The sequence below is a fragment of the Cucurbita maxima genome, unplaced genomic scaffold, assembly GCF_002738345.1.
Source record: "Cucurbita maxima cultivar Rimu unplaced genomic scaffold, Cmax_1.0 Cma_Scf00003, whole genome shotgun sequence".
Lineage (NCBI taxonomy): Eukaryota > Viridiplantae > Streptophyta > Magnoliopsida > Cucurbitales > Cucurbitaceae > Cucurbita > Cucurbita maxima.
The window spans coordinates 3,898,976-3,923,873 of record NW_019272019.1 but is presented as its reverse complement, the minus strand read 5'-3'; the positions used below and the strand labels follow the sequence as shown (position 1 = coordinate 3,923,873).

Here is a 24,898-nt window from a genome sequence, read left to right as displayed (position 1 = left end):
AGAAAGTTAAAACGTTATATATGGATGAATTCCATGACTTCATGATTATACCCTGAAGAAACACGAAAATCAAAATCAAAATCAATCGGACAATCAAAAGTGATGGCGGAGAAGAACAACACATCAAGATTCGGAGGTTCGATTTTGGTACCTTCCGTTCAAGAGTTGGTGAAACAGCCAATCATCGAAGTTCCATCTCGATACATCCGCCCCGATCTCCACTCCTTCCCGATCGTCTCCGCCGCTTCCGAAATCCCCGTTATCGAAATGTCGAACTTTCACTCCGACGCTTCAATGCACTCCGAATTGACTCGGCTTCATTCCGCTAGCAAAAATTGGGGATTCTTTCAGGTTCTCCTCTTCGTTCCTCTGTTTCTCTGTGTAATATCATGATTTTGAATCGGTGTCGTTTGCTGAAATTTAGTTGGTGAACCATGGAGTGAGCGATTCGTTGATCGAGAAAATGAAGGTGGAGACGCAGAATCTCTTCAATCGATAAGCTATGGCAGAGTGAAGAAGATGCAGAAGGATTTGGACAAGCTTTCGTTGTAAGTGAAGAACAGAAACTGGATTGGTGCGACCTTTTCTTCATCGCTACCGCGCCTCCACATCTCAGGAAACCGCGCTTATTTCAAAACCTCCCTCCCGCTTTCCGGTTCTCTCATTCTCTTTCACTCTCAATTTCGTTCCATTGCAGAGTATCGTTCTTAAATTTCGGATTGATTCGGATGCAGAAACACAATGGAGGAGTACTCGGCAGAGGTGAAGAATCTGGCGATGGCGATTTTCGAGCAATTTGAGAAAGCGTTGGGGATCAAAGATGGGGAGTTGACGGAGATCTTCAAGGATGGTAGTCAGTCGATGAGAATGAACTATTATCCTCCCTGCCCGAAGCCGGAGAAGGTGATCGGAATAACGCCGCACTCCGACGCCGTCGGCCTCACAATTCTGCTGCAAATCAACGAAATGGAAGGTCTGAAGATTAAGAAGGACGGGAATTGGGTTGCCGTGACGCCTCTCCCCAATGCGTTTATCGTCAACATCGGTGACATCATGGAGGTAATGATTTCACAATTAAATTTACTTTTTATTTATTTTAATTTCTCATCTACCTAATATTATTTATTTTCAATTGATTAATTGAAAATTAAAAGTTTAAAATAATTTCGTAGTTTATAAATAAAGAAGTGTATAAAAAAATATAAAATAAAAGAAAAAATTGCAAACATGCTAAAACAACAAAGTGACACGTGGCACCATAAGGTTGGGCCACATAGTTGGACTACTCCATCTAGGTTTTGCTCTCCCCAAAATATTAAGATAGGAATATAAATTTGTATGAATTTAGTAGTAAAATCCTATTAGGGTTGTTTTGAAACAAACTTTAGGTGAAAATGAAACTCAATAGTAAATTAAAATTAATGTCATAATTTAGGATATTTTTGATAACTTAACAAAATCATAATTAGGAGTTTGAAGGTTAAAATATTATTTCGGTTCTTGTGCCTCAATCTATTGGCAGTTTAGGGTATGACTCTGATACCATGTTAGACGAACACGACTCTTCACAATGGTATGATATTGTCCACCAAAATGCCTCATACCAATAGAGAGAGTATTCCTTATAAACCCACGATAATTCCCTAAATTAGCCGATGTGGGACTTCCATCATCCAACACCTTCCCTCGAACAAAGTACGTAGTAGATCTGAAAATATATTTTCATCATCCAATATAGTAGAGCTGAGATTAAGAAATTTATTATACCAATAATTAAAAGTTCAAAAATCTAGTAAAAACAAGTTGAAGATCCATTAAAGTTCAAAAGATCTATATTAGATACATGGGAAGTCTATTTTTGTTTTTTTTTTGTTAAAAAGACAAGAATTTTAACTTCAATGTTACTTTGTCGTCCATTATTTTGAACACGATTTGTTGGCACAGGCATAACTCAACCAACAATTGAAAATATAAGTTTGAAGGAGTTAGAAATTATGTTCAAATTAAGATGTACATCAACGGAAGTTTGTTGATTTCGGTTTTGGCAGATAATAACAAATGGGGAATACAAAAGCATAGAACACTGCGCCACGGTGAACGCAAAGAGGGAAAGGCTGTCCATAGCGACGTTCAACAACCCAAGTTTGGAGAAAGAGATAAGGCCAATTCCATCCCTACTTACGCCTCAGTCCCCTCCATTGTTTACAACTTTGACATACCAACAGTTCGTGAGGCTGCTCTTTTCTCGCAAACTAGACGGGAAGTCTCACCTCGACACCCTGCGCATTCACACTCCACCAACCTAATACCACATTCACTCCACGGTAAGTTTTCCCTCACAATCATAACTGTTCATCATCTTCTTCCCACCAAGAGTCTAAGATTCAGTAATAGTATGGTTGAATGTTGAGTGTTTGGATGTTGTTGGAGTTCCTAAACTCCCAGTTGAATGCTAGTAATAATGGGTAGTCTTTTCTAATAAAAAATTAACGTATGATACCAAAGGATAAGGAACTACAAGGAAGTGAGATTTGGATTACCTGGATTACTTGGATTACCTTGTTGATCGGATATCTCAAGGCAAGAACATTTGTTTGAGATTCGAATCATTCCATAAGTAAGATTGATCTTGTCGATCTTGAATGATTCTACCTGCAACCTAAATTACAAAGAATTGCAAAGAAACTTAGTCATTAGTTAATGGAAAATATAAATGCTCATTTTACGACCTTTTTCAAATCTGCTTACAAATATAACGTACATGACTCGTACACTTTATCACTTTCACTGCTCCATCATAATCATGCAACTCCAAGGGAATAAACGTGGCCAACACATATCCACTTCTGCTAAGACAGGGCTTGTTCTCATCCACCCACTCAAATGCTCCCCAGCTCACAACGTCCCTTTCCTCCTTCCCAATCTAACCATCCATATTCCATCAATCAGCTCTAAGATTCCATCAAACGGCTAAGATTGCAGAATCAGAAGCATACCCCTCCCCCCACGGGCCTCTGCTAGCTGAGTATTTGAACAAAAAGTGAAAGCCCAAGTTCATTTTATTGTCAACGATGGCTTCCAGAAGTTTGAATTTATCGATTCCATCTGGGTTTATCAATTCTTCGAACACCCAACATAATTTCAAGTTTGTTTCTTTACCTTCTCCTCTAATTTTCAGAGCACCCAAGAACGAAAAGCTTTCATCGTTTTCTATCCGTGCTATGGGCTCCTCCTCCTCTTCCCAGCGACCAGATGGTATCCGAGGTTTTTCCTTTTCCTTTCTTTTCATTATCAAATCTTGCTCTAAACTGTATGATAAAATGAATTCAAGTAATGAATATCCATGGCATAGCACGAGAAATTTACAGTAAAGGGAGAATTTATCTTACCAATTTGCTGTTGTGTTCATGTCTATGATATCGAACATTGAAGAAGCTAGTTGCCTGTTGGTGCAGAGGCTGGCACCGCGGATTACAAATCTCTTAGCGATGATGAATGGAAGAAGCGGCTCACAAGCGAGCAGTTTTATATTACCCGTCAGAAGGGAACTGAGAGAGCTTTTACTGGGTATACTTCAATCAATATCTTCGATATAAAACGCCACATCGGTTGGAGAGGAGAATGAAACCCCTTTATTAGGGTAAAAATCTCCCTCTAACAGATGCGTTTTAAAACCGTGAGAGGAAGCTTGAAAGGGAAAGCTCAAGGAGGATAATATTTGCTAGCGGTGAGCTTAGGCCGTTACAAATGGTATTAGACCCAGACATCGGGCGATGTGCCAACAAGGAGGCTGAGCCCCGAAAGGGGAGGACACGAGTCGATGTGTCAGAAGGGATGCTGGGCACCGAAGAGGGTGGATTTGGTGGGGGACCCCACATTGATTGGAGAAAGAAATGAGTGACAGCAAAGACGCTGGCCCCGAAGGGGGTGGATTGTGAGATCCCACATCAGTTGGGGAGGAGAACAAAACACCCTTTATAAGGGCGTGGAAACCTCTCCCTAGAAAACGCGTTTTAAAATCTTGAGAAGAAGTCCAAAGAGGATAATATCTACTAGCGGTGGGCTTAGACCGTTACAAAACGTCATATGAACATTTTGATCAGTTTTATGACAATTCTATTCCAATGGTAAACGTTTTCCTTCAATTTCAGAGAGTATTGGAACACCAAAACGCCAGGGACTTACCAGTGCATATGTTGCAACACGCCTCTGTTTGAGTAAATATTTTGGCTCTTTCAATAACTTCTCAAAGCAAATGATTTATCATAGAACTTCCAATAATATGTAATATTCTCTCTTCAGATCATCAACTAAATTTGACAGTGGAACTGGTTGGCCATCGTATTACCAGCCCATTGGTGATAATGTCAAAACCACGCTAGACCTGTCCATTATTTTCATGCCTCGAGAGGAGGTTCTTTGTGCTGCTTGTGATGCTCATCTAGGCCATGTATTTGATGATGGACCGCCCCCAACTGGGAAGCGTTACTGCATCAATAGGTATGTTGATGTTACTATCTCATTCTGCTTGTGTGGCTGCTAATTTCCTGAACTGAATTGTGTATGAAACTCTCTGCAGTGCTGCACTGAAATTGAAGCCGAAATAAGCGAAGGTGAAGATATTACCATGCCTGCCTGCAAATTCTGTAACTCATGCTCATTACATGTTTGTGCACATAAACTAAGGATTCTTGCTAGATGTATAAGTTTATAGTGCTGAATGGAAATAATTGTACCTCTTAATGTCGTTGTTCAACATGATAGATCCCTGTGTTCAGTAATTGTTCCAGATATACTGCAACTAGATAGGACACAAGCTGAAGCAAGTATCTGGACAAATTGGTTCTGAGCTGAATAGAATAGGACCCTTCATAGCTCCTTCCCTTGTTCTTATTTCCTTGAGAAATAGGCTATTGCTGGGACTCTCAATTGTCTATTGTCAATTGGATCGAAGAGATCCTGATCAAAATAGAGCATGGAGAGAGACCTAGGATCCATTAGAGTGCATCACTCTATCCCCTAGTTCTTTGTTGTAACAGTCGAAGTTCACCGCTAGTAGATATTGTATGCTTTGGCCGTTACGTATCACCATCAGCCTCTCGGTTTTAAAACGCGTCTACTAAGGAGAGCTTTCCACACTCATACAAGGAATGCTTTGTTTCCCTCACCAATCGATGTAGGATCTCACAATCCACCTCCCTTGGGGGCCCAATGTCCTCGCTGGCACACCGCTTTGAGTCGGGCTCTGATACCATTTGCAATAGCCCAAGCCTACTGCTAGTATATTGTCCGCTTTGGCCTGTTACGTATCGCCATCAGCCTCACGATTTTAAAACGTCTACTAGAAAGAGGTTTCCACACTCATAAGGAATGCTTTGTTCTCCTCTCCAACCAATGTGACAATCACATTCATGCTAAACATGGATAGTAAGTTCGTTCTAACCCATTCAAAAACAACTTCATATGGGTCGACGTCAACTTACTTTGCGATGCCCAGACCAGGGAGATGAAAGTTGAGTTTCACCCTATAAGAGACAAGAAGTTTAAATTGGTAGATAGAATAGGACTAACAAGAATTTAAACATGGCAATTATAAGATCGTCCCATCAATGAAGGAAGTAACTTGGAGGCTTCTGATAGACTCTCCTTGCAAACAAAACTAGACCATATAGCCACATTCATGCCATTTCCTCTTACTAAACTGTTTAAAAAACTGTCCCAAAAGCTCCATATTGCATTCCTGGCACCACCTGCTAATGAGCTTGTTTATGCTTTCAGAACGAGGCACATAACCCTTGAAGATCATCTCATCGAGCACTAATTGAAGTAGAATAAATTGCCGAGTCTAATTTTACCTTGTTAGTCACCATCTCCTCCTCCAGCTTGAAAGCCAAATTCAATTATCCAACCCCACATAATCCTTTGATAAAAGTAGCATATATTGACGCATTAGGTGAAATCTATACACATTCACCATATCCTCTCTTAATCTCAATGCTTCTTTCAACTTAAAATGGAGAGAGAGCCCATAAATCGAAGTCCCAAAAGTAACGACATTCGGGTTTACACCTCTCTTTCGCATTTCATCGAACACATCCCACGCAGCATCCAAATACCCACATAAACAAGCAGCATGAATCAAAATGTTAAATGTACAAGCATTAAGGGAGCCATAGCTACCAATGCCCACAAAAACTTCCGCCATTTTCTCAAACTCCCGGCGTTTCAACAATGCATCCAACAACGAATTTGAAGATGTCACCGTCCGCTTGCATCCAAAGGATGGAATTTTGTCGAACGCTTGGAAGGCACGGTCAGCGTGGCGGGTGCGGGCTCGGCCGAAGAACAAAAAATGATCTCGTGAGGAACAAAACAAGTTTCTTGCTTGAACTGGTGGAGGGTTGCTTCCATTTGACCGAACATTTCGGCACGCCCGGGTCCTTCATACGTTGGCCAATTATGTGCCTCGATTAATCGTTCATCGAATGAAAACGAAGAGAATTCGAGTAAAAATGGCGGAAAGGGATTGTGAATGGTTAAGACGGCGCGAAAGGCACCGAGACGACACAAGGGTAGCAAAGCTTGTGCTTATCTAGAATATATTTTTATTTGATAATAACATTTAACAAATCCGTTGTAGTCTAGTTGGTCAGGATATTCGGCTCTCACCCGAAAGACCCGGGTTCAAATCCCGGCAACGGAAATAATTTTGTTCTTTTTTTTGTTTTTAACAAATATTATTTTTTATAAAAATTTAGTTTCATTTGGATTTCAAAAGTCCGTTGTAGTCTAGTTGGTCAGGATATTCGGCTCTCACCCGAAAGACCCGGGTTCAAGTCCCGGCAACGGAAATTTTTATTCTTTTTTTTTTTCCTTTTTCTTTTATTTATTTATTTATATTTCATTTTTTTGTATGTTGAGAAGCCAAAACATGTGATGTGAATAAATATTAATGGCTTTCCATTTTCTGATCTGTATTACTTCCTAATTTCAGCATTAATATGTTTGGTTTGTGAGTTTCCCAACTCCTAGGAAACCCAAAGGACAGATGGTACAGAATCAATGGATGACAGCACAACCTTCATATGATAATGCATGCTTTGCCAATTCCTTTTAACATCCTTCTCTTTTGGTTCTCTACTTTTTCTACCATCTCATCAATGCTTGCCTTCTCCAACTTTTCTGGATATCTTTAACATTTTGCTATGGTTTTGATGTGACCCTTAACAAGGGTTATAAAAAAAAAAACGTCTTAGAAGAAACGAGTTCAGCTTATAGTAGCCGCTCACCTAAGATATCTCACGTCGGTTAGAGAAGAAAACAAAACATTCGTTGTAAAGGTGTAAAAATCTTTTATTACTAAAACTCCTAGGGAAAGCCTAAAAAGGAAAAAGAAAAGTCTAAAAGACAATATTTGCTAGCGGTGGGCGTGGAAGAAAAGTGTACTCTTATCGTACATGGGGACTCTTGTCTCTGAATCAAAAAGGCTCAAGCTTCCCTGTATACCGACAGAGTAGTTAGGGTTCGCCTGCAACTATTTTCAGCCGACAAAAATGTTGACTTTTCCTACATAAGTCTGAGACAAGGCCATGTGTTAACAAGGTTTGGAGCCAAAAGATTCAAAATGGGAGGCTGTGGGTATCAACAGTAAGATCCCAACCACATGAAGCTTGAAGTATTGATAATGAAATGGTATACTTTGAGTATGTACAAGAAAAAATGACAGGACGAACCAACTACTTCCTTTGCTTCTTTGTCCCATCATGATAAGGGCAGGATCTTAGCAGATCAACATAAAAGCTATCCATTTCAACTTGATTTGAGTACTCTTTGCGTAAGTGAAATGCCCAAGTTTGAGAAGATTATCAGTATCTCCTTTCTTGGGCCTTTCTCTAAACACGAGTCGAACTGTGATTGGTGGTGAGCCCCTTTTCTTTTAGCAGACTCCTGCATTGAAAATGGAGGCATGTCAATCAGAAAAAAGTACAGACAAACACAAACCCACATGAGAAGATAATAATAAAGCCTTTGTTTTTGTCAAATGAGCCAATCATGATAAGAAGCTTTCCTTCTCTTCCCTTCCCATTATTAGTCTCTCAAGAAAAAGCTGTTATGTTCTTACTAAGTTGCTTCCTCTTTGGTTTTCTTCTGGTTTTCATTCCTGTTCATGTCACAGCTGATGAAGATCGGGTAAGTTTATACAGAACTTTGTTGAAATCTTGAATTCTTGATTGCTTTCTTTAGCTGGACCTGTCTGTTTTGCTTCTTTTAGTGTAAGCTCCATTCTTGAAGGTTCCTATTTGTCGGGAAAAGAAATGTCGTTTGTTCTCTCAAAGTGCGATTCAACCACCAAGAGCTTGGATCTTGGGGTAGTAAATACTTCACCTCTGTATATTCGAGTCAGTAGTCTGTATTTTGGAGTGTTTTGAAACGACTCAAACCACTGCTAGCAGATGTTGTCTTCTTTTGAGTTTTTCCTCGAGGTTTTTAAAACGCGTTTGTTAGGGAGAGGTTTCTACACCCTTATTCATTTTCCTCTCCAACTGATGTAGGATTTGGGGTTGAGTCTTCTTTATGTATCTACAGTATTAGCAGAGAACAACCTTCAGATACTTCAGCTCATTGACACTCAGAAACATGTTGAGAGACAGCCAAATTGCTTGTCTCATGTCGAGTTAAATGGAGGAAATCTCACAAGTTCGAGACTGTCTTCCATGTAAACTGTTCTGAACATTTTTATCGTCTGTAGAATCAAATGGATAGAGGCCAGGCTATAGCACTCTATGCCACGATCAGTTGTGTCGCTTTCATCGTGTCGAAGATCTTCATAGCATTGCTTCTTTACAAGCGCTGGAAAAGAAGACACATGATTTATGAAGATGGGATGTCAGGTATGATAATTTCCAAACTTAAGAGAATATGTTGAGTTAGTCGAGTTAATCACCGGAGTCGAGAGTAACGTGTGCAATGCCAATGTATATACATAGGTGGGAAGATGGTCATGTTCAAGTCTCCAGCAACAAAGTCCCTGGAATCAGATGCGTTCCTGAAGAAAACACTAAAACTAAACAACAGGGACATCATTGGCTCTGGAGGCCATGGGACTGTTTACAAACTTGCACTAAGTGACTCCTTGACATTTGCTGTGAAAAGACTGAACAGAGGAAGTGCTGAAAGAGATCAAGGATTCGAGAGAGAATTGGAAGCGATGGGAGACATAAAGCATCGGAACATCGTCACGCTTCACGGATACTACACTGCTCCTCACTATAATCTCCTTATATATGAGCTAATGCCTAATGGAAGTTTGTATGAATATCTACATGGTAAATGTATATATCAGAGCCTTCTATAACAACCCAAGTCCACCGCTAGCAGATATTGTCCTCTTTGGGCTTTGCCTTTCGGGATTCCCTTCAAGTTTTTTAAAACTCGTTTATAGGATACACATCGATTGAAGAGGATAACAAGACATTTCTTATAAGGGTGTGGAAACCTCTCCCTTGCATACACATTTTAAAAACCTTGAAGGGAAGCTTGAAAGGGAAAGCCCAAAGAAGACAAGACAATATCGGCTAGCGGTGGGCTTGAGCTTGGGCTGTTACCCCTTCGGTATTCCTAAAGCTTCTCAGTGAGATATAGCACATTATTCTTTCCTAAATTTGATGATACTGCAGGAAGATCAAAGGAGAAGGTTTTGGATTGGCCATCACGGTATAAAATAGCAGTAGGTGCAGCGAGAGGCCTATCGTACCTTCATCACGACTGCATCCCGCACATCATACATAGAGATATCAAGTCGAGCAACATATTGTTGGATCAAAACATGGACGCTCAAGTGTCCGACTTTGGATTGGCAACTCTGATGGAACCCAACAAGACTCATGTATCGACTATTGTGGCAGGCACATTTGGGTACTTGGCTCCAGGTAGAATTTAACAAGCCATTCTACTTCACCTCTCCCTTGACATCCATATTACTAACTTCATTTTGGCAGAATACTTCGATACGGGGCGAGCAACGACAAAAGGAGATGTCTACAGCTTTGGTGTAGTACTACTCGAACTCTTAACAGGGAAAAAACCGACTGATGAAGCATTTATGGAAGAGGGAACTAAACTTGTGACGTGGGTAAGTGAATCTTGAACCATTTTTAGTAGCCTAAGAAAGACAGAGACTTTGGGTTGGTTGATTGGTTGTTAATATTGTGTGAGATCCCACCCGTTGAAGAGGGGAACAAATCATTCAATATAAGAGTGTGGAAACCTCTCCTTAGTATACGCGTTTTAAAACCGTGAGATGGACGGCAATACGTAATAGACCAAAACAGACAATCCCTGCTAGCAATGGGCTTGAGCTGTTACATATTGATTTTACATAGAGTAAACCGTTTCCTAGTGCCATTCATTTCACCAGCAACCCAGATGTCGCAAGTGACATCTTTCAAGAGGCAATAGATTGAGTACTCAAATGCTAAAAATTGGACATATTATTCATAAAAAAGAACAGACAGCTGAACAATAAGCTATATCTTGTCTGATTTTCATGGTGTGATCTAAATGTCAGGTGAAAACAGTTGTTCAGGAGAAAAGAGAAGAATATGTACTTGACAGAAGTTTGAGCTGTTTTCCAGTCGACGAGGTTAATGTCGTATTTAGCATTGCACTGAAGTGTCTTGAACCAGAACCTGCTCGGCGACCAACAATGGCAGAGGTAGTCAAAGTGCTTGAGCAGCTAAAGTCAAGTAGCATTGTAACAGATTGTGATCTCTAAAATGTATTATACACTTATTGTGATCTCGCATTTGTAATCTGTTTGGTGGAACCATATTCAAATGTTCATTCAAACTAATAAGAACAAGACAATCCTGGTCCTATTTCAAAACTACAGACAATCCAGCTGCAACAGAAGCCTTCAAAGTAGGAGAAACAGGATTGTCCCCAAAAAAAACATCGAAAAGAGCTGAAGTCACATTGTTTGATTCGATTGTAGCTTCTATTCCTGCCGGTGGGCCGTCAACTGAGGTGCTAACCTGCAATTCACCATTAATGAAAGGAAGGGAAAAGAAAAGAAAAGAAAAGAAAAGAAAATGTAAGACAGTTAAATTTTAAACATACAAGCATCTTTGGAGGTTCCAACCAAGTCAAGAATATGAAGGTTCCTTTCTTAAGAGACCGCCCCTCGAAGATGCTACGAAAGGTAGATAATGCAGATTCATCGACCGGTGTTGGTGCTTTGATTCTTGGAGAAATGGCGTCATCCAAGGCGTCCCAGAATGTTTTGCCATCGACATCTCGGACGAGAACAATCTGTAAAGATTTTTCTAAAGGAGCTGCCATTGAAAGGCAATAAACTTGTAGTAACATAAATAATTCACAACTTCTATAATCATATAGTTATGTATGATTTATAGGTAATGGTTATTACACTGAAAGATTATATTGAACAAGGAAGAATCCTCCTGAATTGCAGCAGCCGATCGACCCCTCCAAGCATTTAATTCGTTTGAGATGGATGAATTGATGTATAATCCTGCAGCATAGACCTTAACACCAATGATTGCAAAAACCTTCTCTCTGTAACCTGAAATATTTGCAGCTGATGAAGATCAGAGTGAAGAATATAATTACAGTTAAAAGTATCCACATTTTGGATGTATAAAATTCATAGGTAGCTGTGAGATTCCTATGAGATCTCATATTGTTCGGAGAGGGGAACGAATCATTTTTAATAAGGGTGTGGAAACCTCTCCCTAACAGAGCGTTTTAAAACCGTGAGACTGACGGTGATGCATAATGGGCCAAAACAAACAACAGAGCCAGACACCATACGGTGTGCCAACAAGGACACCGGACCCTCAAGGGGGTGGATTGTGAAATCTCACATCGGTTGGAGAGAGGAACAAAGCATTCCTTATAAGGATGTGGAAACCTTTCCTTAATAGACACATTTTAAAACCGTGAGGCTGACGGTGATACATAACGGGGCAAAACGGATAATATCTACTAGCGGTGGACTTGGGTTGTTACATTAGCTTTAGAATAATAAACATGTATGCAGTTTATGTCTCAAAGTAGAATAAACCGTCAACTTCATTTTACAACAAACGACTTGTGCCATGAACGACGTTCGTTTTTCGTTTCCTTCACTCCTAAAAAGATGTCGAAAATTCTTTCATACTCAACAAATAGCAGCGAGCTTTTGTTTTCAAGGGCTCTCTTACATACATTGCAAGAAAACCATGAGCAGTAGACGATTAACAGTAATTTTTCATAAAAATCAGTTGATCACTGCATTCTTCTTCTCCCCCCTTACTATAACCATGTAGAACTATAATTAACTAACCTGTTCCGAGCAACGACAGCGAAGTCGAGCAGCCCGGAAGAGTGAAGGACGTCGAAAATTTCACATTAGTTGAAGGTTCCTCCACATATCCTGCATTTCCAACTGTTGCAGCCCATTGATTAAAGAACAAACATTTTAACCATTTCATAATCACTCTCAAACATACCCGAAATCATCATTAAACCATTGATTTTGAACAATTTCCGAAATTTCTTTTCATAAATGAATCAAAACCCAAACTCTTATACAGAAACTCAAGAATCATTCCACATTTTTTTTCCCACAATTAACATCAAAAGAAGCAGAAAACAAAAGATCGACATTCCATTACCTGAAGCAAGGGAAGAAGAAGAAGGTTTGAGAGAGAAATTGGAACGAGATCTGAAGTTCTTGTTGAAAGAGGAAGTAGATTGAGTTGGGGGTTTTCTGGGGAGGCAAACTCTGGCATTGGAAATCCATTTCCCAGTGGGAATGGCTGATGGGAGGCGTAATGGAGTGGGATTTACAGCATTTACAGCATTTACAGCCATTGTAGAGATTTCTTCTTCTGCTCTTTGGAAGCTCTGAGTGAGATTGGATAAGAGAGGAGATTCATGTAGTTTGGATGCCCACCTGTCATCTTGTCCCAAAAGCTACGCTTTTGATTCGGATTTTTTGTCCTATTCCCGACAGGTTTTTGTTGTTATTTTTACCTATTCCATTTGGATACTTTCTTATTTCATGTCTCATTGTTAGTATGAAAATCTTCATTTTTCGTTAGAATTGGTAACTAAATATAATGCTCAAGATTTAAATCACCTCGGCCTGTTTTGTTTTCACACACCTACCTTTTAAGAAAATTACTAATTCACTTAACATAAAGTTGCTCTAAATCATTTCAGTATGGGTTGTCTTCACTCACATACATTCCAAAAAAATTATACTAGGAGCTAACCAACATAGAAGCCTTCTATGTTCTTCCATTAGTCTTTATCCTCAATCATCACTCACATGCATTCTAGGAAAATTATTACGATGACACTCAACATATAATCGTTATAAGTCTTTTCAATATGTTTTGTCCGAATTCACATCCATCCCAAAAAATATATAATTACTCAAAATTCTTATATATTTTGTTCGAATTGTGCATGATTTAGTAACTCAAAATAAAAATGTACCTTATCGATGATAGCTTTCATTTTCTTCCAACTTTTTTAGTCATCGCTTTCATTCCGAGTGTGATTCTTATATATTCATGTATTCTTCCTTTCCTCCGGTATTACAACCTGATAGCAGCATAACAGAGCAAGATTACCGGCGAAAGCGGGCGCTCTCTCCTTTTTTGTTGTTATTCCTCTCGTTCCTTTCAGGTGCGTTTTCTCGATCTGTTCGAATTCCGCCATGTTTTCGAATAATCACTGAATCTCAATAATTTCTGCTTCTGATTCCTTTTTCTGGAAGCGATTTGCTGGCGGTAAAAGGACAGGAAAAATCGAAATTATCAAATTAGGTTTAGGAAACAATAAATTTCTTAAAACAGAGTCGGAATTGTTCTTATTCTGTGCGATGAATTTGCAGAAAACGTGCTGCGTTCCGAAGCCGCCGTCGGATCAAGCGGCGCTGGTACGACAATAAGAATTCCGCCTGTGGGCGGCGGGTAGATTGCGGAGTAACGCAAAAAGGAACCCCCTGCATTGATCCTCATAATTTGTTCAACCATGAAAATTGTTATTATTTAACTATTTTTTTAATAAACTAAAATAACATTTTATTTAACTCTTTAAATTTCTAAATTATTAACCATGCCACTATTAAATAATTACCATTCAAATTTAAAAATATTAAACATGCATCATTGCTTTCTTCATTTACCATTATTATTGTTCAATTATTTTATAATTAATCTTTTAAATTCTTTTTTAAGGTTTTTGAAAGCTTGGGATATGTTAATTTACCGTTTTTAGCATGTTATTGCTTTATTTATTTATTTAAATACGCATAATTACAGATTGATTTTATCTTAATTATCTATAAATAATTATGCTACCATCTTTATTCTTTGAGATCTGTTTTTATTAATGAAGAGAAAATAGCCGAAAGTGATGGAAAACAATAAAAAAAACATCCAAAATAGAAATATATATATAAATTATAAATTATTATATTTTAAGGATACGAGGGGTAAATAAGGAATATATGAATCAATAGAATATCATCCAAATGAGAGCAACTCTGGAGATAGGATTGTTGGATGATGAAAGTCCCACATCGACTAATTTAGGGAATGATCATGGGTTTATAAGTGAGGAATACTAACTCTATTGGTATGAGGCCTTTTGGGAAGCCCAAAGCAAAGCCATGAGAGCTTATGCTCAAAGTGGACAATATCATACCATTGTAGTGGACAATATCATACCATTGTAGTGGACAATATCATACCATTGTGGAGAGTCGTGTTCCTCTAACAAGGATAACTAAAAAATGTTTTAGAATATAGAAAATTATTATTTATACAAAATAGGTGCATCTTCCTTTTCAGTTATTGAGTCATATGAACTTTAAGGTTTAACATGTTGTGCTTAGAGTGTTTAGATCAATTCTATGCTCAGAGACCTTTAAGGTTTAACATGTTGTGCTTAGAGTGTTTAGATCAATTCTATACTCAGAGACCTTCTCAGAATGCATGTGAGTGAGGAAAGGACTTGTATTGATTTGTGGAAATAGTTATGAATTTATAATTAAAAAAATACTTCATCATTTCAATGGTCACGCAATCCACCCTCCTGCTATAAAATCCTTCTCCATCGTCGCCTTTTTCAGTCATCCATCGCCTTTCTCCGATTCCTTCAATATTCCACCTGATCGCAGCAGAACAGCGCACGACTAATGGCGAAAGCGGCCGCTCTCTGCTTTTTGTTTCTCCTCTCGTTCATTTCAGGTCCGTTTTCTCGATCTATTCGAATTCTTCCGCTAAGTTTTCGAACAGTCACTGAATCTGAATAATTTCTGCTTCCGATTCTCTTTCAGGAGGAGATTTGCTTGCGGTAAATGGACTGGTGAACGCAACGTTACCAAATCAGGTTAACTTACGGAAACAATAAATTTCTGAAAACTGAGTTGAAATTGATCTGATATTTTGGGCGATGAATTTGCAGAAGACGTGGTGCCTTCCGAAGCCATCGTCGGATCAAGCGACGCTGTTAGGGAATATCGATTTCGCTTGTTCGAAGGTAGATTGCAAAATAATACAAGAAGGAGGCTCCTGCTTTGATCCTGATACTCTGTTCAACCATGCCTCTGTAGCTATGAGTCTGTACTACAATGCGGAAGGAGACGATCAGTGGAACTGTGATTTCAGAGGCTCTGGTGTGATTGTCATCACTAATCCAAGTTAGTCCAATTCTAACACCAAATCCATTTTTCTTTTGTTTGTTTTTTTTTTTGTTGTTCATTTTGATTTGTGGTTTCAATTTCAATTTCGGTGCAGGTTATGAAAACTGCATTTACCCTTGAATCAGTATACAATGTGTGTAAACTTGGATCTTATATTTATTGATGTTGTGATGCATATGGAAAGAGATAGATGTTGAAAACTTCTCAACTTCTTTTCAAAAAATTAATAAATAAGATTTTACTACTCTGTTCATGTGTGTGTTTGAATTGGAATTTAAACAACCCATCCAAATTCCAAATAGTTCAGGTGATAACTGATTAAGTAACCAAAAATGTTATTTCAAATCTAGATACATGAGACTTAAGCACTTCGATTAAAATCTTGTTTTCAACTCTTCTTCCGTTGACGTGTATAATTGCTCTTGGTATATGATGATTTGGAGAAACCGTCAATTGATTATGCCGTGAATTGGACTATAAGAAACCTTGCTAAGAATCAATGATCAGAGGAGTGAGTTGGACCATAAATTTGGCCAGCTATGCCTTAATCCCTCTGGATCAAATTTCATCTGTATTTGTGGTTCTCTTGATATCATAGTTATAAAGTATAGGATGAAACTTCGACCATCATAATAAAAAATGATAAATGATGATTTATTTACTTAGTTAGGTTCGAATTTACCATAATTAATGATATTTTAATTTTATGTATATATTGTTCCATTAAGAAAAAAAATACCAATTAGATTTTTTTTTTTTTTTTTTTGTGAACATAAAAAATTCTTAAACTTTTAATATTATATTTATTGTAAATCTTTTATTTTTGTTTAATTCTTTAATTATATCATTTTTCTATAAAAAAATTTTAAAATTAAAAGTTTATAATTCAATTAAACATAAAATAATATATGGATTAATATGTTATAAATTTATTTAAAAGTTCACAAAGTAAGAAATTAAAAGGCAACTATATAAATTTAAAATTTGAGGAATTAAACTAAAAAAAAAAAAATTATGAAGGGTAAAAGAGTCATTTAAGCTGAAGTAGTCGCCTATTTAAGCCGAGCCAATCTAGGTTTTAACTCATTGCCATAGAGAGAACAGAGCATCTTGTGAAAAAAATGGTGCTATTGTTCCGTTGCGGGCATAGAACAAATCGATTCCTTTCTCTCGTATTTTCGATCTGTAAGTTTGATTCTTCGTTAAACAGCTTGCAGTTTCGAGGAGGAAGGATTATCTACATTCGTTTTGTTTTTGCTGTTCTTAATCTGGTATTTGAAGGCCGATCCAATGGGTTCTCAGACGTGAAATTCGAATACTCGAGAACTCAATTTCACCCGGCCGAGATTTGCTTTGGGGTACCCTCAAGGTTTTGCATGTTCTCAATCATATGCATGCAAAACCTTCTGCATGTTCTCAATCATATGTTTGAACTACCCTAAATTTCTTCTCTTCAAACATATGCATGCGTTCTTTCTTTCTTTTCTTCCCATTAGGTTTGAATATTTTAGTATGAGATTTATCTCGGTAGATACATTCTGCAGCCTGTTCTTTAGTAGATTAGTAGAGTTTAAATGAAATAGAAATAGATTTTAAATACATGAAAAAAGTAAATATACAGCAGCCGTCGGCCGTAGTCTGGCCGGCGACTGGAAGGAGAGGCGTGGAAGACTTGCCAAATTGCACCATCTTCGCTGGATTTTTGGGGAATTTGTGAGCTTGGATGTGTTAACGGCAGATGAGAGAGCGAGCTCGGGATTTTTAGTGAAGAACGACGCTGGAATTTGAGAAAGCAAAGCCATGCTCATAGCTAGTGTGCAAACGAATAATGTTATAAAAATTATACTGTGATTCATAAAGTTATGAAAATGATCTCATGGGCCTCCTTTTTTTCAGCCAATCAGGAATTTGGGACTCCACAACCAAGGTAATCGGATCTCATCTCATCTATCTAATCACATGTTGTTTCCAAGAATTATATCTCTTTTTGAATTTCTGTGTATTGAGTATTTCAATGGGTGGATATTGTAGTCTCAGAATCCCATTTAGAACATTTGTTTTGCTGTGTTGTATATTACTATGATTGAAGTTAACATGACTCTGCTGCAGAGCAGCCATTGGAGATGAACTGTTTGAGAAAATGTCAATGAGAAACAAAACCAGTTTTCAAAAGCTGTGGTTCATAATTTTGACTATTACAAACAGTAATTAATAATCTCAAAGCCATTTATTTAGGAAATGGTGAGCAATGAAAAGGGTACTTAGTTGAAAGGAAAATATCAAAGGATTCGAAAGTATACATAGGTATAGCAGTGAACTTCCCTAGCTTCTGATAATGTGCGAACTCTACAGTTTGTGCAGTATGATATGAGCTCCATGTTGAGGTTGGACTGTTATACCTGCGATGGGAGCATGAGTATACGATGGAGAAAGCTCAAATGAGAAGCGTTGTAGGATAATTGATAGCGCCATTTTTGCTTCAATCATGGCAAAGTTTAGTCCTATGCATATTCGAGGACCCAAACCAAATGGGATAAAAGCATTTGGATTTTTTGTAGCTTTAGAAACTCCCTTAGAAAATCTTTCTGGTTTAAATTCGCCCGCATCTTCACCCCATAACTCAGGATCACGATGGAGAAGAGTAATTGGTAAGCCCAAAAACACTCCGGCTGGTATAGTCAAATTTCCAACTTTTGTTTCTTTTTTAACACGTCGACTAAGCAAACTCGCTGGTGAGTATAACCTGAGAACCTCGTTCAAGATCATAGTTACCTGAACCATTAAAAAACTCACATGTCATGTATTAGCTAATAAAAAACTTTTTATGTGAGATATGGGGAGGAGAACAAACATTGGGTGTGAAAACCCCTCTCGCGTTTTAAAACTTTTAAACTTTGAAGGAAAGTCCGGAAGGGAAAGTTTAAAGAGGACAATATTTGTTAGCGGTGGGCTTGGAATTTAAAACCTTGAGGGGATTTAAAACCTTGAGGAGAAGCTTGGAATGGAAAATCCAAAGAAACAATATTTGTTTGCAGTGGGCTTGGGCCGTTACATTTTAGGACATACATTCTCTCAAGAGTAAGGTTTGAAACTTTTTTAGGCCCTCCAAAAGTTTCATGTGATTGTTTTATCATAGAAGAGGGCATTTAAATTTGGTTAAATCAAAATGAGAAAATAGATCAACAAAAAGTAAATGCAGGAGAATTTCACTCACAACTTTTAGTCGACTTAGACCATCAAAATCTGGTTTCTTGTTACCGAAGATCTCAAAGACCTCTTCTCTTGCTCGGTCTTGCCATTCTGAGTATGAACTCAATAATATCATCGTCCAAATTAGTAACGTAGCTGTAGTTTCTTGTCCAGCAATATAGAAAGTCTTGCATTCATTAATGACATCTTCTATGCTCATTCCAGTGTCTTTATTGTTTCCATGTCGTCCAATTTCATTCAAATTGGATTCCATGAGAATGCCTAACAGATCGCTATGCATAGCTTCACCTGCGCTCATGGACTTTTCCCTTTCATTTATAATACCCAAGATCAGAGTTGTTATCTCCTTACTTATCTCTTTCATTTTTTTGTTCGACTTTGTGGGTAGGAATCTGCACAAAATCAATCATTATATATCTTTAAACTAAATAATTTACTATTTGTATAAGTTTAAAGATCTGTTAAGCATGTGGAAAGTTATGGAGAAAGTCTTGACCAACAACTTTTAATTAGAAAGCTTTTACTATTATTTTATTATTATTTTTTTCTGTTTACCTCCATCCCGGAATAAAAATCCCCATGGTAGGTTGATTCACCAGAACAGCTAGTTCAGTTTGAAGTTTGAAGATCTTTTTTCCTTTCTCATAGCTACTCCCAAATGCTGTTCGAGAAATCACATCAGCAGCCATTTCTTGTAGATAAGGCATTACGTCTAACTCACACGACCCGCTCTCGAAGACCATGCTTTCCCATTTGCTAACCATGTCGTAGCAGCTATGATAGAATGCTGGTACCATAACCTGTAAGCCAATTTAAGGTATGTATGATCACCATACCCTTTAGATAAGAATAGATGTTCCATCTTAATATTCGCTGCACAATATGATTCCAAGTATTGATGATAGGATATTTGGTAGTCATGCACAAGTATTCAACAACTTTTTCTGTGATAAGGTACCTTAAGCTTTTGTAAATGAAATGCAGGATTGATTATCTTTCTGTGTTTCACCCATTTTGCTCCTTCATGGTTTACAACTCCACCTGCAAACAACTTGAGAAGGGGATTCATAACTGGCTTTTGGATATCATTGATCAATGTAAACACAATTTTAAGTTGTTCAGGGTCCATGATGTGCAATCTTGGTATGGGGCCAAACCACATAAATGAATTCTTGCCTGTTTCAGAACAAAATTACAGGTAAAATCCATGAACAGAAACGCAGGGGAGTTCACAGATGATTCGAGAAAAAGGATTGAAAGATGAGGAAGATGGAGATTGGGATATGTTATACCATATTTCTGGATGGTATGATGAACAGAAGGAATAACACGTGGAGATATATCATTGTTGAAGTTGATCGGCTTGGAGATGGCCTGCTCTCTCATGGCGGTTCTGTCCTTCAGGTCTCCATAGAGAATCCGGTAAGAATTTCCGGCGAATCCTTGCTGCCTTAAAAACTTCTCTAATCTCCTGGGCCTCAACCAAATCCAGTTGAGAAGTTTCCCTCCCAATACGACTAAACTCACCACAGCTATCCAAATGGATATCGTGGCTGTGACACACGCCATCTCGATCGGTACAGACACAGTTCTGCACCTGAACTGAATCAGAGCTGAGTTTCTTGAACTCTCAACAATGGTGAAGGAGACGCAACACAACTCTGTTATTTATAGGACAACCACACCGCTGGTAATGGTGCTTTTACTCTACTGGATGGTTTGTTATGTTTATAATTTTTGGCAGGTTTATGAACTTGTAATTTACTTCATTATAATAATTACTATTCACCATATTGCATACATGTGAAGATGAACAAAGTGATAACTCATGGACGTTTTTAACTACAATACAAACACAGTCTGGCATACTTATTACTTCTGTTTTGTGGGGAATATGGAAATCATATGAGGAAAGAAGTAAAAAACAAAATCTTTGCCTTTTAGCATTATGACATTAAATGTTGGATGTTGGAAAACTACCCGTTTTCCAAATTTCTACGAAAACTTGTTGAATTTTAGATCGTAATTGACTTTGGCTCTAAGAAAAGGTTGGTGGAATGAAACATTTCGGATAAGAGTGTGAAAACCTTTTCCTAGCAAGATACGTTTTAAAATCGTGAGACTGACGACGATACGTAACAAACTAAATGGTGAGTTTGAACCGTTACAAGCTCATAACGATTGAATATTATACTTAAATAAAAAGAACTTGATTTTCTAGGATGATATGAGCTCCATGTTGAGGCTAAGTGGTCATAAGCAAAGCGGGAACATGAGCGTGGGATGGCAAGAATTCAAATGAAAAACGCCGTAGAATCAAGGACGCAAGGTCTTGACCCATGCATGTTCGAGGACCCCATCCAAAGGGAAATACAGTTGATTGAAGTTTTGATGCTTTAGAAACTCTATTGCTGAATCTTTATGGTTTAAACTCATTTGCATCCTCATCCCATATCTCACGACCACGGGTAAACTCAAATTTCCAATTCTCGTTTCCTTTTTAACCATCCGTTTAAGCGTATTCAGGTGGATATAGCCTTAAAACTTTGTGTAAAATCATATTTATAGTATATAAAGCTTTTAAGTATAGCTCAATTGATTAAGCTAGTTATTAAGCTAGAGTAGAAAATATAAAAGAAAGAGAAACGTCTCACTTACCATGAATCTGGGTTGTTGTTACCAAATACTTCGTGGGCTTCCTTTTTTGAAGTAACGAAGTATATTGACGATTGAGGCCTTTGGAAGGGAGATTCCCTTAGAACAACTGCAGAATTTCGGCGATTCAGGAATTTGGGACTCCACAACCAAGGTAATCGGATATCATCTCATCTATCTAAGCACATGTTGTTTCCAAGAATTATATCTCTTCTTGAATTTCGGTGTATTGAGTATTTCAATGGGTGGATATATGTAGTCTCAGAATCCCATTTAGAACATTTGTTTTGCTGTGTTGTATATTACTATGATTGAAGTTAACATGACTCTGCTGCAGAGCAGCCATTGCAGATGAACTGTTTGAGAAAATGTCAATGAGAAACAAAACCAGTTTTCAAAAGCTGTGGTTCATAATTTTGACTATTTCAAACATGAAGTATACATAGGGATGGCATAGAACTTCCCTAGCTTCTGATAATGTGCGAATTCTACAGTTTGTGCAGTATGATATGAGCTCCATGTTGAGGTTGGACTGTTATAGCTGCGATGGGAGCATGAGTATACGATGGAGAAAGCTCAAATGAGAAGCGTTGTAGGATAATTGATAGCGCCATTTTTGCTTCAATCATGGCAAAGTTTAGTCCTATGCATATTCGAGGACCCAAACCAAATGGGATAAAAGCAGCTGGATTTTTTGTAGCTTTAGAAACTCCCTTAGAAAATCTTTCTGGTTTAAATTCGCCAGCATCTTCACCCCATAACTCAGGATCACGATGGAGAAGAGTAATTGGTAAGCCCAAAAACACTCCGGCTGGCATAGTCAAATTTCCAAGTTTTGTTTCTTTTTTAACACGTCGACAAAGCATACTCGCTGGTGAGTATAACCTGAGAACCTCATTAAAGATCATAGTTACCTGAACCATTGAAAAACTCACATGTCATGTGTTAGCTAATACATAACTTTTTATGTGAGAGAGGAGAACAAAACATTGAGTGTAAAAACCCCTCTCTAGCGTTTTAAAATTTTAAAACTAACTTTGAAGGAAAGTCCAGAAAGGAAAGTCCAAAGAGGACAATATCTATTAGTGGTGGGTTTGGGCTTTAAAACCTTGAGGGAATTTAAAATCTTGAGGGGAAGCTTGGAAGGGAAAATCCAAAGCCAAAGCCAATAAATAAGCCTTTAATCTTTCATCTTACACAATCCAAAGCCAATAAGTTGCATCGAGAGCAAGGTTTGAAACTGTTTTAGGCCCTCCAAAAGTTTGATGTGATTGTTTCATCTCAGAAGATGGGCATTTAAATTTGATTAGATCAAAATGAGAAAATAGATCAACAAAAAGTAAACGCCGGAGAATTTCACTCACAACTTTTAGTCGACTTAGACCATCAAAATCTGGTTTCTTGTTACCGAAGATCTCAAAGATCTCTGCCCTTGCTCGCTCTTGCCATTCTGAGTATGAACTCAATAATATCATCGTCCATGTTAGTAACGTAGCTGTAGTTTCTTGGCCAGCAATATAGAAAGTCTTGCATTCATCAATGACATCTTCTATGCTCATTCCAATGTCTTTACTGTTTCCATGTCGTCCAATTTCATTCAAATTGGATTCCATGAGAATGCCTAACAGATCGCTATGCACAGCTTCACCTGCGCTCTTGGACTTTTCCCTTTCATTTATAATACCCAAGATCAGCGTTGTTATCTCCTTACTTATCTCTTTCATTTTTCTGTGCGACTTTGTGGGTAGGAATCTGCACAAAATCAATCATTATATATCTTTGAACTAAATAATTTACTATTTGTATAAGTTTAAAGATCTGTTTAAGCATGTGGAATGTTATGGAGAAAAGGTCTTGACCAACAACTTTTAATTAGAAAGCTTTTACTATTATTTTATTATTATTATTTTCTGTTTACCTCCATCCCGGAATAAAAATCCCCATGATAGTTTGATTCACCAAACCAGCTAGTTCAGTTTGAAGTTTGAAGATCTTTTTTCCTTTCTCATAGCTACTCCCAAATGCTGTTCGAGAAATCACCTCAGCAGCCATTTGTTGGAGATAAGGCATTACATCTAACTCACACGATCCGTTCTCGAAGACCATGCTTTCCCATTTGCTAACCATGTCGTAGCAGCTATGATAGAATGCTGGTACCATAACCTGTAAGCCAATTTAAGGTATGTATGTTCCATCTTAAAATATTCACTGTACAATATGATTCCAAGTATTGATGATAGAATATTTGGTAGTCATGCACAAGTATTCAACAACTTTTTCTGTGATAAGATACCTTAAGCTTTTCTAAATGAAATGCAGGATTGATTATCTTTCTGTGTTTCACCCATTTTTCTCCTTCATGGTTTATAAGTCCATTTGTAAGCAGCTTGAGAAGGGGATACATAACTGGCTTTTGGATATCATTGATCAATGCAAACACAGTTTTAAGTTGTTCAGGGTCCATGATGTGCAATCTTGGTATGGGGCCAAACCACATAAATGAATTCTTGCCTGTTTCAGAACAAAATTACAGGTAAATTTAATGAACAGAAACGCAGGGGAGTTCACAAATCATTTGAGAAGAAGGATTGAAAGATGAGGAAGATGGAGATTGGGATATGTTATACCATATTTCTGGATGGTATGATGAACAGAAGGAATCACACGTGGAGCAATATCATTGGAGAAGTTCATTGGCTTGGAGATGGCCTGCTCTCTCATGGCGTCTCTGTCCTTCAGGTCTCCATAGAAAATCCGGTAAGAATTTCCGGCGAATCCTTGCTGCCTTAAGAACTTCTCTAATCTCCTGGGCCTCAACCAAATCCAGTTGAGAAGTTTCCCTCCCAATACGACTAAACTCACCACAGCTATCCAAATGGATACCGTGGCTGTGACACACGCCATCTCGATCAGTACAGACACAGTTCTGAACCTGAAAACTAAATCAGAGCTGAGTTTCTTGAACTCTCAACGATGGTGAAGGAGATGGAACACAAGTCTGTTATTTATATAGGACAACTACACAGTTTGCAATATCATGATAATAGTGCTTGTACTCTATTTATAAATTCTACTTCCCAAATTTTCATTATAATTAATGATTACTATCCATGATATTGCTTACATTTTCATTACAATACATGTGAATATGAACAACAGTTAAAGTGATTCTCATAACTTCCACTGAGAAACTTATACTTGGTTTGACACAAATCATGGACGTTTTTAACTACAATACAAACACAGTCTGGCATACCAATTACTTTTGTTTTGTGAGGTATATGGAAATCATGTGAGGAATATGTAAATCAT

At 37.9% G+C, this 24,898-nt stretch overlaps 5 protein-coding genes, 3 long non-coding RNA genes, 2 other non-coding genes and 2 pseudogenes across 15 annotated transcripts; 6 read left to right on the top strand and 6 right to left on the bottom strand.

Annotated features, from left to right (window-relative positions):
* Positions 1-27: 27 nt before the first annotated feature.
* LOC111477043 lies at positions 28-4,756 on the top strand (annotated as a pseudogene).
* Positions 2,550-3,530, bottom strand: LOC111477121. Of its 2 annotated transcripts, XR_002717212.1 has the most exons (4): positions 3,390-3,530; positions 3,160-3,308; positions 2,762-3,021; positions 2,550-2,659 (listed from the first exon to the last, which is right to left on the bottom strand). It is a non-coding gene; the product is annotated as an uncharacterized LOC111477121 (long non-coding RNA). The 2 variants fall into 2 exon arrangements; XR_002717211.1 differs by having other exon boundaries at positions 2,550-3,021.
* Positions 4,254-4,886, bottom strand: LOC111477126. The gene is made up of 2 exons (XR_002717218.1): positions 4,737-4,886; positions 4,254-4,586 (listed from the first exon to the last, which is right to left on the bottom strand). It is a non-coding gene; the product is annotated as an uncharacterized LOC111477126 (long non-coding RNA).
* A 443-nt stretch (positions 4,887-5,329) lies between these two features.
* On the bottom strand, positions 5,330-8,284 carry LOC111476103 (annotated as a pseudogene).
* On the top strand, positions 6,631-6,703 carry TRNAE-CUC. The gene has a single exon. It is a non-coding gene; the product is annotated as a tRNA-Glu (tRNA).
* On the top strand, positions 6,779-6,851 carry TRNAE-CUC. The gene has a single exon. It is a non-coding gene; the product is annotated as a tRNA-Glu (tRNA).
* On the top strand, positions 7,643-11,171 carry LOC111477061 (receptor-like serine/threonine-protein kinase At1g78530). 4 transcript variants are annotated; one of them, XM_023121015.1, is made up of 7 exons: positions 7,643-8,190; positions 8,553-8,891; positions 8,988-9,326; positions 9,678-9,929; positions 9,999-10,132; positions 10,568-10,763; positions 10,892-11,171. In XM_023121015.1, the coding sequence occupies exons 2-7, from the start codon at positions 8,756-8,758 to the stop codon at positions 11,110-11,112; spliced, it is 1,278 nt and encodes a 425-aa protein (XP_022976783.1). In that variant the 5' UTR covers positions 7,643-8,190; positions 8,553-8,755; the 3' UTR covers positions 11,113-11,171. The 4 variants fall into 4 exon arrangements, with proteins under 4 accessions (XP_022976783.1, XP_022976782.1, XP_022976785.1 ...); XM_023121014.1 differs by having other exon boundaries at positions 7,644-8,190; positions 8,587-8,891; XM_023121017.1 differs by lacking the exon at positions 10,892-11,171 and having other exon boundaries at positions 7,669-8,190; positions 8,587-8,891; positions 10,568-10,885.
* A 237-nt stretch (positions 11,172-11,408) lies between these two features.
* Positions 11,409-12,876, bottom strand: LOC111476086 (fatty-acid-binding protein 3, chloroplastic). Its single transcript, XM_023119980.1, has 3 exons — positions 12,678-12,876; positions 12,347-12,448; positions 11,409-11,599 (listed from the first exon to the last, which is right to left on the bottom strand). The coding sequence occupies exons 1-3, from the start codon at positions 12,874-12,876 to the stop codon at positions 11,409-11,411; spliced, it is 492 nt and encodes a 163-aa protein (XP_022975748.1).
* A 2,255-nt stretch (positions 12,877-15,131) lies between these two features.
* Positions 15,132-15,962, top strand: LOC111477116 (glucan endo-1,3-beta-D-glucosidase-like). The gene is made up of 4 exons (XM_023121118.1): positions 15,132-15,266; positions 15,356-15,408; positions 15,484-15,718; positions 15,816-15,962. Exons 1-4 carry the CDS (start codon positions 15,215-15,217, stop codon positions 15,839-15,841), a joined length of 366 nt encoding a protein of 121 aa, XP_022976886.1. The 5' UTR covers positions 15,132-15,214; the 3' UTR covers positions 15,842-15,962.
* Positions 15,963-16,799: 837 nt separating this feature from the next.
* On the top strand, positions 16,800-24,018 carry LOC111477119. 2 transcript variants are annotated; one of them, XR_002717209.1, is made up of 3 exons: positions 16,800-17,648; positions 19,580-19,748; positions 23,767-24,018. It is a non-coding gene; the product is annotated as an uncharacterized LOC111477119 (long non-coding RNA). The 2 variants fall into 2 exon arrangements; XR_002717208.1 differs by having other exon boundaries at positions 17,130-17,648; positions 19,518-19,748.
* On the bottom strand, positions 17,853-20,620 carry LOC111477039 (cytochrome P450 CYP72A219-like). Its single transcript, XM_023120988.1, has 5 exons — positions 20,224-20,620; positions 19,890-20,107; positions 19,487-19,731; positions 18,936-19,323; positions 17,853-18,493 (listed from the first exon to the last, which is right to left on the bottom strand). Exons 1-5 carry the CDS (start codon positions 20,498-20,500, stop codon positions 18,068-18,070), a joined length of 1,554 nt encoding a protein of 517 aa, XP_022976756.1. The 5' UTR covers positions 20,501-20,620; the 3' UTR covers positions 17,853-18,067.
* LOC111477040 (cytochrome P450 CYP72A219-like) lies at positions 21,798-24,505 on the bottom strand. The gene is made up of 5 exons (XM_023120989.1): positions 24,214-24,505; positions 23,880-24,097; positions 23,505-23,749; positions 22,951-23,338; positions 21,798-22,500 (listed from the first exon to the last, which is right to left on the bottom strand). Exons 1-5 carry the CDS (start codon positions 24,488-24,490, stop codon positions 22,075-22,077), a joined length of 1,554 nt encoding a protein of 517 aa, XP_022976757.1. The 5' UTR covers positions 24,491-24,505; the 3' UTR covers positions 21,798-22,074.
* Between the last annotated feature and the right edge of the window lie 393 nt (positions 24,506-24,898).

What these genes read in the sequence shown, in the direction of transcription:
- LOC111477061 (XM_023121015.1), top strand. Translation starts at nt 8,756, where the DNA reads ATGGATAGAGGCCAGGCTATAGCACTCTATGCCACGATCAGTTGTGTC. An exon ending in TTATGAAGATGGGATGTCAG is followed by an intron (nt 8,892 to 8,987) that starts GTATGATAATTT and finishes GTATATACATAG; the next exon opens with GTGGGAAGATGGTCATGTTC. An exon ending in ATTTGGGTACTTGGCTCCAG is followed by an intron (nt 9,930 to 9,998) that starts GTAGAATTTAAC and finishes TCATTTTGGCAG; the next exon opens with AATACTTCGATACGGGGCGA.
- LOC111476086 (XM_023119980.1), bottom strand. Translation starts at nt 12,876, where the DNA reads ATGGCTGTAAATGCTGTAAATGCTGTAAATCCCACTCCATTACGCCTC. An exon ending in TTCTTCTTCCCTTGCTTCAG is followed by an intron (nt 12,449 to 12,677) that starts GTAATGGAATGT and finishes GGGCTGCAACAG; the next exon opens with TTGGAAATGCAGGATATGTG. An exon ending in GCTGTCGTTGCTCGGAACAG is followed by an intron (nt 11,600 to 12,346) that starts GTTAGTTAATTA and finishes GATCTTCATCAG; the next exon opens with CTGCAAATATTTCAGGTTAC.
- LOC111477116 (XM_023121118.1), top strand. Translation starts at nt 15,215, where the DNA reads ATGGCGAAAGCGGCCGCTCTCTGCTTTTTGTTTCTCCTCTCGTTCATT. An exon ending in TCTCCTCTCGTTCATTTCAG is followed by an intron (nt 15,267 to 15,355) that starts GTCCGTTTTCTC and finishes ATTCTCTTTCAG; the next exon opens with GAGGAGATTTGCTTGCGGTA. An exon ending in ACGCAACGTTACCAAATCAG is followed by an intron (nt 15,409 to 15,483) that starts GTTAACTTACGG and finishes ATGAATTTGCAG; the next exon opens with AAGACGTGGTGCCTTCCGAA.
- LOC111477039 (XM_023120988.1), bottom strand. Translation starts at nt 20,500, where the DNA reads ATGGCGTGTGTCACAGCCACGATATCCATTTGGATAGCTGTGGTGAGT. An exon ending in TTCATTTACAAAAGCTTAAG is followed by an intron (nt 19,732 to 19,889) that starts GTACCTTATCAC and finishes ATTGGCTTACAG; the next exon opens with GTTATGGTACCAGCATTCTA. An exon ending in ATTTTTATTCCGGGATGGAG is followed by an intron (nt 19,324 to 19,486) that starts GTAAACAGAAAA and finishes GATTTTGTGCAG; the next exon opens with ATTCCTACCCACAAAGTCGA.
- LOC111477040 (XM_023120989.1), bottom strand. Translation starts at nt 24,490, where the DNA reads ATGGCGTGTGTCACAGCCACGGTATCCATTTGGATAGCTGTGGTGAGT. An exon ending in TCATACCATCCAGAAATATG is followed by an intron (nt 24,098 to 24,213) that starts GTATAACATATC and finishes GTTCTGAAACAG; the next exon opens with GCAAGAATTCATTTATGTGG. An exon ending in ATTTTTATTCCGGGATGGAG is followed by an intron (nt 23,339 to 23,504) that starts GTAAACAGAAAA and finishes GATTTTGTGCAG; the next exon opens with ATTCCTACCCACAAAGTCGC.